Source organism: Natrix helvetica (genome assembly GCF_964273705.1).
Source record: "Natrix helvetica genome assembly, chromosome: Z".
Taxonomy (NCBI): Eukaryota; Metazoa; Chordata; class Lepidosauria; order Squamata; family Natricidae; genus Natrix; species Natrix helvetica.
The window spans coordinates 140379947-140394959 of NC_138554.1; the positions used below are offsets into that span (position 1 = coordinate 140379947).

At 44.8% G+C, this 15013-nt stretch overlaps 1 protein-coding gene across 7 annotated transcripts in view; it reads right to left on the reverse strand.

Moving 5' to 3' along the window:
• The window catches only part of LOC309381542 (uncharacterized protein), a 137487-nt gene that overhangs the window by 65478 nt on the left and 56996 nt on the right, over nucleotides 1-15013 (reverse strand). For all 7 annotated transcript variants that reach the window (XM_081932672.1, XM_081932673.1, XM_081932674.1 and 4 more), the window contains one exon: nucleotides 3247-3378. In XM_081932672.1, coding sequence (XP_081788798.1) covers nucleotides 3247-3378 — 132 coding nt within the window. The remainder of the gene's footprint in view (nucleotides 1-3246; nucleotides 3379-15013) is intronic.

Here is a 15013-nt window from a genome sequence, read left to right on the forward strand (position 1 = left end):
AGATTACGACCAGTCATGGTTTTGACTCAGCTCTATCTGGGACAGGAGTACAGCTAGTCCTCAACGTACGGCCAGTCATAGGTCCTTGACTTATGACGCAGCTCTTACTGGGACAGGAGTTCAGATAATCTTCAACAAATGACAGGTTGCAAGTCCTCGACTTACAATGCAACTCTATCTGGGACAGGAGTACAGCTAGTCCTTGATATATGACCCCAGTTGAGCCAGACATTTCTGTCCCTAAGCGAGACATTAGTGAAGTGTGTTTTGTCCCATTAGGCGACTTTCTTCCCACAGTCACCCAGCACAGTTGTTCAGTTAGTCACACGGTCGTTAAGTGAACTTGGCTTTTCCACTGAAGTTGCGAAGGTCACAAAAAAGAGGGTTGTGCGACCGACCTCCAGACACCGCAAGCGTCATAAATACGAATCGGTCACCAAGCATCCAAATTTTGATGCCGATGCTGCGACAGTCGTTAGGTGTGAAAAACAACCGTTCCATTCTGTGCCACGCTAACTTCAAACGGTCACTAAACGAACCATCGTTAGGTCAGGCCAGGTTTCGAAGCACGGAAAGTTCTCCCAAAACGAGTCACTTTCTCCAACAAACCCCAAATAAAAAAATAAAAACCAGGCTTATCTTCTCAGAACGAGGGTTTCTTTTTTTATTAGCCTCGTTTTGAACTCGACACCCATCGGACAAATCACCCGGATCGTTCCTGACAGCTGTCCTAGGACACCCCTGATGAAACAGAGGCAGGCAGGCGGGCAAAATATCCTCCACGCCGACCTTCAAACATCTTGTCTCTTTTTCCTTTCCTCCCCAAAACGGAGACAGGGGCCCTGGGGCTGGACGGGGTTTTGAGACACGGAGGAAGAGATTTCCCTTGGCGGTCTCGAAAGGAGGCTTTTGATGCTGAGATGACGGGGCGGGAAGCGATCGAGTTAGCGAGACGAGAGAGGGGGAGAGAGAGAGGGAGAGAGAGAGAGACAGCGTTGTCCTCCTCCTCCTCCTCTTTGCAAACCCCCCACCACAACCTTCTAGCACTGATGATGGTCGCTAGTTGGGTCATGAAACGTCTGCAGGAAACCCCCCAGCTCAGAGAGCAACAAGGATCTCCCCACCCACCCAGTCCTTTTCTTCTTCCTGTTCCTCATCTTCTCCACAAACCTCCCTCCTTTCTAGCACTAATCTTGTTCCCTAGTTGGGTCATGAGACGTCTGCAAGAAACCCACCCAGCTCAGAGAGTACCAAGGATCCCCCAGGCCTTTTCCTCTAACTCCCTTCTAACACTGAGGGTGTTCTCTAGTTGGGCCATGAAACGTCTCCTCTCTTTCGCTCTCCCCCCTCCTCCTCCTCCTCATCATCATCACCCCCTCTCCCCCTCCCTCTCAAAACTGATGATGTTCCTTAGTTGGGCCACGAGACGTCTGCAAGGAAACCACCCAGCTCAGAGAGCATCAAGGGCCCCGGAGTCCTTTTTCCACTTCTCTTCTATACTGATGACGTTCCGTAGTTTGGTCACGAAACGTCTGCAAGAACCCCCCCCCCCCCCCCCAGCTCAGAGAGCATCAAGGACCCATAGGCTTCAACCTTAAACTGCACACCTTTTAAAGAAGCACCCTGGCTGGGGAATTCTCGGAGTCGAAGTCTACCCCTCTTAACATTTTCCGGGTTGAAAAATGTTGATATAAACTAGGTCATTTATTTTTATTTTTTCTAACTCATTCAGGGTATTTACTGAGCCGACTGGGAAAACCAAGTGTTGGGTTTTTTTTTTTGTCTTTTAAAAATCCTGATTGGTCGACAGCCAAAATAAACTTTTTAATAATCGCTTTAATCCCTCAGCTGGTATTTTCCTTTCACCCCGAATTGCATCAGAAATTGGAACAAATTCAGCTTTTTATTTCTAGACCAGTTTAGGAATTTCTCTTTGCACCTCCCAGTTGAAAAATTCCTAAACTGATTTAGGAATAAAAAGCTGAATTTGTTCCAATATATTATCAACTGGGAGAAAAAAAAATTATAAATTTCCTCCCTGCAGCCTGGAGAGGGAAGCAAGACGGCCTTCCTTCCTTTCTCCGTATCCTGAAAAAAGCAATTAAAAGGACAAATCGATTTAATGCAGGCCATCTGCATTATCTCCTTCCGATAATTTTTCCCTTCCCGTTTTCCATCCAGGAAGCTATTTTGAGACAAGAACTCTGCAAAAAAAAAATCAATTTTTAGTTGCATCTGTTTAATGCACCGGCTGCACCACAAAGATAGAATGATTTAAAAATAGGTTTTTAATGGTCAAAATGCTAGGAAGATCTAGAAAGAAAGAAAGAAAGAAAAAACCCACCCAGATTCTTAGTCTGAAAAATAGGAATTTACGGGGGGTTCTCGACATATGACCAAAACGGAGAATCAAATGTATGTTGCTAAGCAAGACGGTAGTTAATTTTGCAGCATTTTGAAACCTCCCTGACCACGTCGTTAAGTGAATCCCTGGGGGTTGTTTAGTTTGGCTTAATGACCATGTGAACCACTTAATGACCACATGATTCGTCTAACAATTCCCGTTTGCCAGGCAGCTTATAAAAAGCAGTCAATGGCGGCAGTTGTATCCATTTAATTGTTCGTTTAATGACTGCAGGATTCAGCTAATAATGTCATATGCCACGCTGCCTGCCAGTTTTTGACATGCAGTCTCAATGGATGCAGCTGGATTCGCTTAACGACCGCATGATTCACCAAATGACATGATTCACCAACATTCCCAGCTGGCTTTTGATATGCAAAGTCAATGGAAGCTGTTGGATTCACTTAACGATCACATGACTCGCTTAACAACCAAGTGATTCACCTAACAACACCATCTGTAACGTTCCAAGCCAGCCTTTGACATACAAAGTCAATGGAAACTGCTAGATTCACTTAACAACTGCATAATTCACTTAACGACCACAGGATTCACCTAGCAAAGCCATTTCCAACATTCCCAGCCGGCTTCTGACACTCGAAGTCAATGGAGACAGTTAGATTCGCTTAATGATCATGTGATTCACTTAACGACTACGTGATCCATCTAATGCCACAATTTGCAATTTTCCGAGCTTCTGACATGCATAGTTAAAGGCAGTAAGATTCACTTAACTACATTTGATTCACTTAGTTACCATGTGATTCACTTAACAACCACCTGATTCCCTTAACGACCGCAGTGATTGAGCTCTCATTTTTTTCAATGTCGCTCTCTCTTACCAGCCACGTCCGTCGGCGTCATTATGAACGGTGACTCAAAGGCATGGCTGCTGTCGTCCATCGGCCATGTGTCGTTGTGATCCAGGAATTCTTTGTACGACATTTGTTCCTCCATGATTTTTCCAGAAGGTTCTAGAAAACGAGAAAAAAAAATGGCCGTCCTGTTATTGATACTCAATATGTTCTTCAAAACGCCTTGAGTATAGGTCGTCCTCAACTTACAACCAGAAGGGAGCCCAAAATTCCTTTCATTCAATGAGACAATTTCTTAAAGGAGCTCTGACCCATTTTATGACCGTTCCTGCGTCTGTTGTTAAGTGAATCACTGCAGTTGTTAAGCTAGACCCCCAGTTGTCTAGTGAATCGGACTTCTCCCCACTGATTTCCCTTGTCAGGAGGTCGCAAAAGGGGATCACGTGACCCGGGGAAACTGTGACCGTCATAAATATGAATCAGCCACCAAATGTCTGAATTTTGATCACGTGACTACAGGGAGACTGCAAAGGTTCAGTGTGAAAAACGGTAATAAGTCTATTTTTTCAGTGGCGTTGTAACTTTGAACGGTCACTAAATGAACCATCATAAGTCGAGGATTACCTCTAAACCCAAAATTCAAGAAGAAAAACCATGGTGTCTGGGTTTAGACTAAATCAAAACAAAACGAAAATGATGGTTAAAAACATGACAGAGACTCAAAGAAAGAGACTTGTAAGTTTAGCAGGTTTTGAAATAGTTTCTAAAGTTAAATATTTAGGAATACAAATTTCAGAATCAAACACAAAACTTTTCTCAAATAACTATGAAGTGTTGTGGCAAAAGATACAGAAAGATCTTTTTTTTTTTTTTTTTTATTAAAAGAGTTTTGTACAAACAAATTTTCCCCCTTTTCACCCCCCCCCTCCATACAATATAAATCTCATACAAATGCTATACCCCCCCGCAAAAATTCACATTCAAATATTATACCAAACACTTTACCCCCTCCCCACCCCCCATCTTAAAATAGATTACTCATAACCCCTCTCCTCCCAACAAAAACTATAGAGATTAGTCTTAAATTAATAATAACACATTGATCATTTTCTAAGCTAATTTAACATCTATAACTCTTAATATAAATTTCTCCTAGCCTAACAATGTTTCATTAGTCCCATCTTCTAATTTATTCATACATATATATTGCCCCACCCTCCACCCTAACCCTCCCCCACCTCCCGCACAAACCCACCCCCCTGACTTCCGCTGTATACCACTCTAATAATTCCAAACATCCCATATACTATTTACTCTGATCATCTATCGGTCTAAACATTCTTACCTAAAGGCTAGATAATAACTCCTAGTCTGGTATTTATTCTGTATATATAAAGATACAGAAAGATCTTGAAGCGTGGAAAAAGTTACAATTGTCTTTGCTTGGAAGGATCTCAGCAATTAAAATGAACATTCTACCTAGATTTATCTTTCTATTCCAGATGATTCCGGTGCTCAAGTCAGATAAAACCTTGTTAAATTGGCAAACAACATTAAATAAATTTGTTTGGAAGGAGAAAAAACCGAGAGTAAAGATGAAGATTATGCAAGATATACGTGAAAGAGGTGGCCTCAGACTCCCAAACCTTCGATTGTATTATGAAGTTGCGGTATTAACGCATGTAGCAGATTGGTTTGGGAAAACAAAAATGGAATTGCTCAATATAGAAGGCCATGATCTTGTTCTGGGATGGCATGCATATCTTTTTTATGAAGACAGGGTGGATAAAGTGTTCAACAACCATGTTCTCCGTAGTGCCTTGATGAGAATATGGAAGAAGCACCGGCCCAATTGGGATTATAAAATACCGCTTTGGTTGGATCTTGCAGACACCATGGGGATTATGAATATTAAGTCACTCGGGGGTTGTTTATATAAAGATGTGCTTATTGCTGATGGGGGCGAATGGAAGTTAAAAACTTTGGAACAGCTGTTGGAAGAAGGAATTACTTTAAATTGGTTACATTACATACAGCTTCAGAAGAGATGGGAAGAAGATCGCAGGGTCGGCTTTATGGATAAAGAAGTGGAACTGATTAAGCAGATAAAAGAGACTGGTCCAAAACAAGTTAAAAGAATATATAATGTACTGTTAGAAAGAGACTCAGAAAGTGAATTGGTTAAGGATTGTATGATTAAATGGGCTCAGAATTTTGGTGAAGTGGTTATGTTGGAAACGTGGGAAAAAATATGGGTTCAGAATGTTAAATTTACACAGTCACAGAATTTAAGGGAGAATTTTTATAAAATGTTTTACAGATGGTATTTAGATCCTAAAAAATTATCATGCATGTACCCAAATGTTCAACCAAAATGTTGGAGATGCGGGTGTCTAGATGCTACCTTTTTTCATGTATGGTGGACTTGCAACAAGGTTAAAGCTTTTTGGATAAAAATATGGTGGGTTATGCAGAATGTATTTAAGAAAAGAATACAATTCACTCCACAAATGTTTTTATTGGGTATAGTTAAGGATTTTACCAAAGGGGAAACAAAATTGGCCTTGTATATGGTTACAGCAGCTAGGTTGTTGATTGCGCAACATTGGAAAAAAGATTTTTTGCCAACAATTGATCAATGGATTCAGAAGGTGGCGGGGTTCGCTGAAATGGCAAAAATTTCAGCTTTCTTAAAAGCTCAGAAACAGGAGGATTACACACAGGAATGGGCAAAATGGATTGATTATATACAGAATAAATACCAGACTAGGAGTTATTATCTAGCCTTTAGGTAAGAATGTTTAGACCGATAGATGATCAGAGTAAATAGTATATGGGATGTTTGGAATTATTAGAGTGGTATACAGCGGAAGTCAGGGGGGTGGGTTTGTGCGGGAGGTGGGGGAGGGTTAGGGTGGAGGGTGGGGCAATATATATGTATGAATAAATTAGAAGATGGGACTAATGAAACATTGTTAGGCTAGGAGAAATTTATATTAAGAGTTATAGATGTTAAATTAGCTTAGAAAATGATCAATGTGTTATTATTAATTTAAGACTAATCTCTATAGTTTTTGTTGGGAGGAGAGGGGTTATGAGTAATCTATTTTAAGATGGGGGGTGGGGAGGGGGTAAAGTGTTTGGTATAATATTTGAATGTGAATTTTTGCGGGGGGGTATAGCATTTGTATGAGATTTATATTGTATGGAGGGGGGGGGTGAAAAGGGGGAAAATTTGTTTGTACAAAACTCTTTTAATAAAAAAAAAAAAAGAAGAAAAACCACAAATCATGTATCCGTAGTCCTCAGCTTACAACGGTTCCTTTAGTAACCATTTGAAAGCCCAATGGCATTGTAAAAAACAGATTTAGGACTCCTTTTCACATTTACGACTGTCATGATCTTGTGATCAAAATTCAGGTGCTTAGTAACGGACTCATATTTATGACCGTTGCAATGTCCCGGGATTGTACAATCCCCTTTTGCAACCATCTGATGACCAAGGGGAAACCTGGATTCGCTTAACAACCATGTGATGAACTTGCCAATTGCAGTGATTCACTTAACGACGGTTGGAAGAAATGGGACAAAACTCATTTGACAAATGTTTTTCTTAGCCACGGAAATTTGGGAGGGGGGGGCTCAATAGAGGTCACTAAGTCAAGGACTACCGGTATAATGTAAGGTGCAACGATTGCAATGGTCACTATGCGAGACAAACAGGCAGAAGACTCAGAGAATGAATCCATGAATACCAGGTAACAAATGGAAGACAAGATGAAAAACCCATTAAGCCAGGGGTGTCCAAACTTGGGAACTTTAAGACTTGTGGACTTCAACTCCCAGAATTTCCCAGCCAACATAGCTGGCTGGGGAATTCTGGGAGTTGAAGTCCACAAGTCTTAAAGTTCCCAAGTTTGGACACCCCTGCATTAAGCTTATGATCTGAGAGCAGACTTAACCATAATTTAACTGACCATTTTAGAACAAGCAAAGTTCAAAAATGCTGGGGAATTCCTCGAATAATTGGCCATCAACAGACGTTGTGATAAATAGCGTTTACACACCATTGAAAAAGAGACAATCAGCCAGCTGAAGATCCAAACACCCCCTTGCCTGCAATTAACACCCCAGGATTGATATCAGACAAACCATCAAGAAGCAAAAAATAGTCCATTGAAACAAGCAGACAATAAACGGCAACCGAACAAGAACCATCAGCAGCGGGATAAAGGATAGCAGAGTTGGAAGGGACCTCAGAGGACATCTAATCCAACCCCTTGATCAAGCAGGAGACCTTTACAGAGTTAGAGAACAACAGGGTTGGAAGGGATCTCCGGAGGTCATCTAGTCCAACTCACTCCTCAATCAGGAGACATAATAGCGTCCCGGACAAATCGCTATCCAGTCTCTTCCTGAAGACCTCCAACGATGGATCACCCACAGCTTCTGGAGGAAAGCCGTTCCACCCATTAATTCTTCGCAGTCAGGAAGTTTCTCCTTAGTTTTAGACTGGGCCTCCTCCTTGACAAATTTCCGTCACAAACAGAGACAAATTTCTGTCACAAACAGAGTCACAAGGTCAACTTGACGCACAACTGTGATCCAATTCTTTCTAAGCAAGAACTCATCTCAAGAACTTCTCCACTCAACACACACACACACACACACACACACACACACACACACACATCCCCATTTTACATTTTTCCGGGTCCTCCTTTCCCCTAGATCAGGGGTGTCCAAACTTTTTGCAAGGAGGGCCAGATTTGGTGATGTGAAAATGTGTGGGGCCGATCATTCAGCCTGACATTCTTTGAACCCTTATCATTAAATGCGAATTAACTACCGTATTTTTCAGAGTATAAGACGCACCAAGATTTTGAAGAGGCAAATTTTAAAAAAAGGTTTTGCACTCTCCCCAAAACGGCCCATTTTTCGTGAAAACTGGCCTTTTTTTTAAAGGGCATGAATAGCCCTTAAGAGGCTTCTAGGGTGCTCCTGGGGGCTGGGGGGGGGCAAAGTTGAGCAAAAAACGGGCCGTTTTTTGCTCATTTATGCCCTCCACAGCCATTTTGGTGAAGGGGGCAGAGTTTTGGGAGGCAAAAAATGCTGTATTCAGTGTATAAGGTGCACCCAGATTTTTAGCCTCTTTTTTGAAGGGAAAAAGATGCATCTTTATACTTCGAAAAATACGGTATTTTATGAAAGACTAAACAAATAGCTCCAGTGGGGAGAAGAGGCTGCGGGCCGCTTGCAATTTGAAAAGGGGCCGCATTTGGCCCCCGGGCCGCACTTTGGGCATGCCTGCCCTAGAGAGGTCCTCATTGTTGGCCTCTTCCTCCTCAACCTCTGCATTCCCATTCTTGCTACCTTTATTTGTTTTTCCTACAGCAAGTTCTCTAGAAGTTCGTGAGGTCATCCAAGTTGGGAGACAAGGCAACCGAGGACATCAGAAGAACGTCAAGTTTCTATTTTCTTCTAAAAACATCCATCCTGCTGACGGGTCAAAGGAGAGGGCAGCTTTGAAGAGCAGAGGAGGAAGAACTAATGGAGTTCCTTCTACAGGTTCCATTAAGCCAGCTATCTAGCGGGAGTGCTCCAAAATGGACATCAGGCAGCAGGATAGAAGATGAAGTCCACGGAGAAAGGAGGCAGACCGAGCAACCATGTGTAAGCAAGGACACGCAATTCTAGAACTGATTTTCTTGCAAACATCTCATGACCCTACTAGGGAATGTCATCAGTGCTAGAAGGGAGGAGGAGGATTGTGGGGTCCTGGGTGCTCTCTGAGTTTGGTGGTTTTCTTGCAGACGTTTCATGACCCAACTAGGGAATGTCATTCAGTGCTAGAAGAGAGGGGGGGTTCAGAGAGGAGGAGAAGTGGGGGGACAAGGCTCTTTGAGCTGGGAAGTTTTCTTGCAGACATTTTAGGACCCAGCTAGGTAACGTCATTAGTGCTAGAAGGTAGAACCATACTCCCGACTAGCATTGATGACGTTCCCTAGTTGGGTCATGAGACGTCTGCAAGAAAACCACCCAGCTCAGAGAACACCCAAGAACCCCACAGTCCTCCTTGTTCTTCTTCCTCCTCCTCCTCTTTTCTTTCTCCTCCTCTTCCTCCTCTCTTTAACCCCCACCCTTTCCAGCATTGATGACGTTCCCTAGTTGGGTCATGAGACGTCTGCAAGAAAACCACCCAGGACCCTTCGTTGAACCCACACACCTTAAAGTGGGCAAGATTGAGTAACTCTGTTCCAGATCATAATTATTCCCGTTTGCAGCTCTCCCAACACCGTTTCTAATCCGATCAAATGAACAACATTTCAACAACAAATCTAAACCCTTTCCTTTCGGTATAGCAACGGAGAATGTCACAATCCCACCATGAACGCATCCGTGCAAAGCTAAGCTTGCCACAGTCCTACCTGGGTGTGCCAGAAAGACAACTTCAGCCGGTTTAATTCGCAAAGTGACACAAAGTCTTGTGTCGTGTTCCAGCTACGGGTTCTTAATGCAGCTTTGCCATTAAAGCGGAATATCTCTTTGCTAGATTTGCAAGATTAAAAGGGCACCCTAAATCCGGGGACAAAAGAGTTTGGGGGTGCCGCAATGCATCCCGTGCAAAGCCACACACCACAACCAGCAAAAACATAAAGAGATTCACTTCGCCTTTTAAAACGGGAACGAAAAGAGTTGCGTTTGCAATACTGGTGGACTTTCCCTGCCTGTTTTTAAAAATCCACTATGCAAAACGCAATACTGTCCAAAAATATTTGCATTATATGTATATATCATTCAAATAACTTTGAACAGTATTGTGTTTTGCATAGTGGATTTTTTTAAAAAACCAGGCAGGAAAACTGTATTTTTCAGTGTGTATATTATTATTTTCCCAATTTCTATTGATTTCCCCACCCCTCTACTTTTTAGGATTCCTCCATATTCACATCTTTGTCTTTACACAATACCATTCTTCCTTTATGACTCATTTTCTGCAGAAGGTGTTTGGTTTAGTAACTTTCCTCCTGAGGTTGTCAGCAAGTGAGGTCCTCGACGTACAACCAAAACGGGGACCTAAATCACCTGGGTGATTTGTTAAGCGAGTCACACTGGATTTGGTGAACTATCTGGCAGGTTGTTAAGTGAATCAATACCGATGTTCAGCATGCAGTGGCGGACGTTAAGCAAATCTTGGGATCGGTCCCAAGATTCTGTGGTGGGGTCGTAACTTCGAACAGACATTCAAAGAATGATTGTAAATCAAGGACTGCCTATCGTAAGTAAGGTGGACACAAAGTTTTCCAATTGAATTATATTGCAATACGATTTGCAAATTTGGACTTTCTGAGCTGGGTGGTCTTATTGCAGATGTCTCGTGGCCCAACTAGGGAACATCATCAGTGCTAGAAGGGAGGTGGGCTGTGGAGAGGAGGGGGAAGGACTGCGGAGTCCTTGGTGCTCTCTGAACTTGGTGGTTTTCTTGCAGACGTCTCATGGCCCAACTAGATAACGTCATCAGTTCTAGAAGGAGTGTGGGGTTTGTTCTCTGCTTATATACAGTCCCTTCTAGCACTGATGACGTTATCTAGTTGGGTCATGAAACGTCTTCAAGAAAACCACCAACTTCAGAGATCCTTCACCAAGGATCTCACAGCCCTTCCCCCTCCTCCTTCCCCTCCTCTCCACAACCCACCTCCCTTCTGGCACTAATGATGTTCCCTATTTGGGTCTTGAAATGTCTGCAAGAAAACCCACCCAGCTCGGAGACCTCGACAGACACCCCCGCCCCAAATTCAACCTCCATCTACCAACATATTCACTCCTACTGCCATAAGATAAAACACCCTCCCTGGGTTACAGCCCGCACAGCCCGCCCACCCACCCCTTGCGACATGGCAGCCTGTCAGATTTTATTTCGGACCCCCCCCCCGCTGGACCCCGGCTTCTTCCGCCTCTTCCCAGGGTCCTCCAGGGCAGGACGTCCCCCCTTGGCGATCACAGCCGGATCGTTCTGGAAATAGCTTTTCCATCTGCCACTTCCAAACAGGCCCATTAAAAAAAGTTGCAGGGAGATTTATCTCCGCCGAGACGAAACTGGGTCAAGAATGGGGGCGAGGCGAGGTGTCACGCGAATTATCCAGCCATCAATCGGGGTTTAATTTTAGCTCCAAAGATCCCCAGGGGTGGGGTGGTGTTTTTTTTTTAAGCAAAAGAAAGCTGGCTGGTCAAACTGCAGCATCTGAACGGCAAAAGGGAAACCAAATATATATATACATACATACATACATACATACATACATACATACATACATACATACATATATAAAGTTTTCTTGGGATCGTCTTGGGTGGATTCAAAGTCTTAGAGGGGTCCTGCCAAAATCAGACTGGTCTAGGAATGGCCTTTCATTGCTCCAGAGGGGTCCCACAAAAATCAGGCTAGTCTAGGGATGGCATCTCGTGGCTCCATCCTCTCAACATTAGGCCAGTCTAGGGATTGCCTCTCTTTGCTCCTGAAGGGTCCCACAAAAATCAGGCTTGTCTAGGGATGGCCCCTCATGGCTCCAAAGTCCTAGAGGGGTCCTGCCAAAATCCAGGCCGGTTTAGGGAATGCCTCTTGTTGCTAGGCAGGGGGGGGGGGTCCCACAAAAGCCAGGCCAATCTAGGAATGGCCTCTCGTTGCTCCAGAGGGGTCCCGCAAAAGCCAGGCTGGTCTAGGGATGGCCCCTCCAAAGTCCTAGAGGGGTCCTGCCAAAATCAGGCCAGTCTAGGAATTGTCTCTCATTGCTCGTTTTATGGGAGGGGGAGTCAAGGGGCCTATATGTCGGACTAAACCAGGACTGGCAAACCTTTTCGGCACTGAGTTCCAGAAACTGGAAGGAGCCACCTGGTGTGCATGCGCGCACCGGGCAGCTGCTCTTCCAGTTTCCGGCATGTGCATGCGTACCAGCCAGCTGATCTTCGAAGGCCAGTGCGCATGCACACACTGGAACCCGGAAGAGCAACAGGCGACAGCTCTCATGCCCAGGGAGATGCCTCTGCAGGCCGCTTCTGCCATAGGTTCCCCATCACAGGACTAGGTGGATGGGGGGATTTGGGGCATTGAACGAGTGGCTTCAATTTTAGCCATTTTGGCCATGGTAGCCAAGCAAATTGCGACGAATCCTCCTGCTCCCTTCTAGCACTGATGATGTTCCCTAGTTGGGTCATGAAACGTCTGCAAGGAAACCCCCAAGCTCATAGAGCACCAGGGGCCCCACTGGAGGAGGTCGTAAAAGTAGATCCAGGACGACCCGCTTTATGACCATCACTACTTACAAATGTAACGGGCAACATCCGTTACAGTCGTTAAGTCAAGGACTGCCTGTATTTGAGGCAGTAATCTCCCAGCCTGCTTCTGCTGCCTTTTTTTTTGGGCTCTGAATCCATTAGGGATGAAAATGCTTAAAATAGCAAAACTCCCGAAGCCATGTTTGTTTAATGCTAGGATTAGAGCCTGTTTCTGATCAGAGATTCTTTCTCTCTCTCTCTCTGTCATACTCTTCTCTCTCTTTCTCTCTCCTTCTCTCAGTCTTTTTTTCTGTCTCTCTCTTTCTCTCTACCTTTGTCAGTCACTCTCTTTTTTTCTGTCTTTCTCCTTCCTTCACTCTCATACTTTTCCCCCTCTCTGTACCTCTGTCTCATTTCTCTCTCTCTCTCTCTTTCTCTCTCTGTGTGTGTGTGTCTCTCTCTGTTATTCTTTTCTCTTTCTGTCTTTTTTTTGTCTCTTTCTCTCTACCTTTGTCAGTCACTCTCTTTTTTCTATCTCTTTCTCCTTCCTTCATTCTCATACTTTTTTCCTCTCTCTGTACCTCTCTTTGTCTCATTTCTCTCTCTCTCTCTCTCTCTTCCTCTCACTCTTTTCTGTCTCATTTTCTCTGACACTTTTTATTCTGTCCCCTAGTCTCTTTCTACCTGTCTCTCATTTTTCTGCCTCTCTCTCTCTCGTCTGTCTACCTATCTCATTTTTCTCTATCCTCTGTCTCTCTCTGATTCTTTTTGTTTTTCTGTCTCTGTGTCTGTCTGTCTGTCTGTCTGTCTGTCTGTCTGTCTCTCTCTCTCTCTCTCACTCTCACTCTCACTCACTCACTCACACACACACACACACTGCTGACCTAGATTTTTCTTCTTCTTCCCAACTGGCACCAACAAGCTGAAAATGCACAAACCATCCAAGATTCAAGGCGAGAAACAGATCCGTGAATCCGTCACGTTAATTCCCAAGAGCACCCAAACAAACGAAGCCAGGCTCATCAAAGGAAGAGATTTGCATAATCTAGAAAGGTGTTGGCTTAGAAACCAGGCGTCTGCGACTTCTATCCCCGTCAGAGACATGAAAGTTGGCAGGATAGCCTGGCTCAATCACCAGGAGGCTCCTACCTCTCCGGCTGGACGCAACGTGTGTTGGCAGGGGAGCAGAGGTCGACCCTGAGGCCACTCACTTGTGGGGTACCACAGGGGTCGGTCCTCTCGCCACTCCTGTTCAACACATACATGAAGCCGCTGGGTGAGATCATCCGTGGTTTCGGGGTGGGATACCATCTGTACGCTGATGATACTCAGCTGTATATTTCCACCCCGAACCACCCCAACGAGGTCGTCGAAGTGATGTCCCAGTGTGTGGAAGCCGTACGGGTCTGGATGGATGACAACCGACTCAGGCTCAACCCTTCCAAGACGGAGTGGCTGTGGGTTCCGGCCCCCCGGTTCAACCAGTTAATTCCATCTCTGGCCATTGGGGGCATTCAACTCGCCCCCGTGGAGCGGGCGCGCAATTTGGGCGTCCTCCTGGATGCCAGGCTGTCCATGGATGAACATGTGACAGCCGTGGCCAGGGGGGCGTTCCACCAGGTTCGCCTGGTGTGCCAATTGCGCCCCCTATTGGACCGGGACGCCCTACGCACAGTCACCCATGTGCTGGTGACGTCTCGCCTGGACTACTGTAACGCTCTCTACATGGGGCTTCCCTTGAAATGCACTCGGAGACTGCAGTTGGTCCAGAATGCGGCCGCGCGGGTGATTATGGGGAGTACTAAGTACTCCCATGTGACACCTCTCCTGCGCGAGCTGCACTGGCTTCCTGTGGTCTATCGGGTGCGTTTCAAGGTCTTGATTACGATCTTTAAAGCGCTCCATGGCTCAGGACCTAGTTACTTACGGGATCGTATTCTGCCCCATACATCCCTACGACCCATCCGCTCGCACAGAGAGGGACTTCTCCAGGTGCCGTCCACCAGACAGTGTCATGGGGCGGCGCCTAGGAACAGAGCCTTCTCTGTGGCGGGCCCAGCCCTGTGGAATGACCTCCCCCCAGATATTAGGACCACTACTGACCTCCGCTCCTTCCGTGTAAAGCTCAAGCCCCACCTATTCCAAATAGCTGGCCTGGCTCAACCATAACTTCTTAACGCTCCTGATGGGTTTTTTAATTCAGTAATTTTATTTAATGGGATTTTAAATTGTGTTTTTTAATTGTCTTTCACTTATAAGTCTACCTCCTCTATGCACGTGTATATGTCTTTGTTTTTTATGTATTATGTCCGTCTTTATCTGTATTTTACTGTTTTGATTGTACGCCGCCCCGAGTCCTTCGGGAGAGGGTTGCGGCTAATCAAATAAAATTATTATTATTATTTATGAGTTCTAGCCCTGCCTTAGGCATGAAAGGCAGCTGGGTGACTTTGGTCCAATCCCCAGGAGGTGAGTTCTAGTCCCACTTTAGGCACAAAAGCCAATTGGACGACTATGGGCC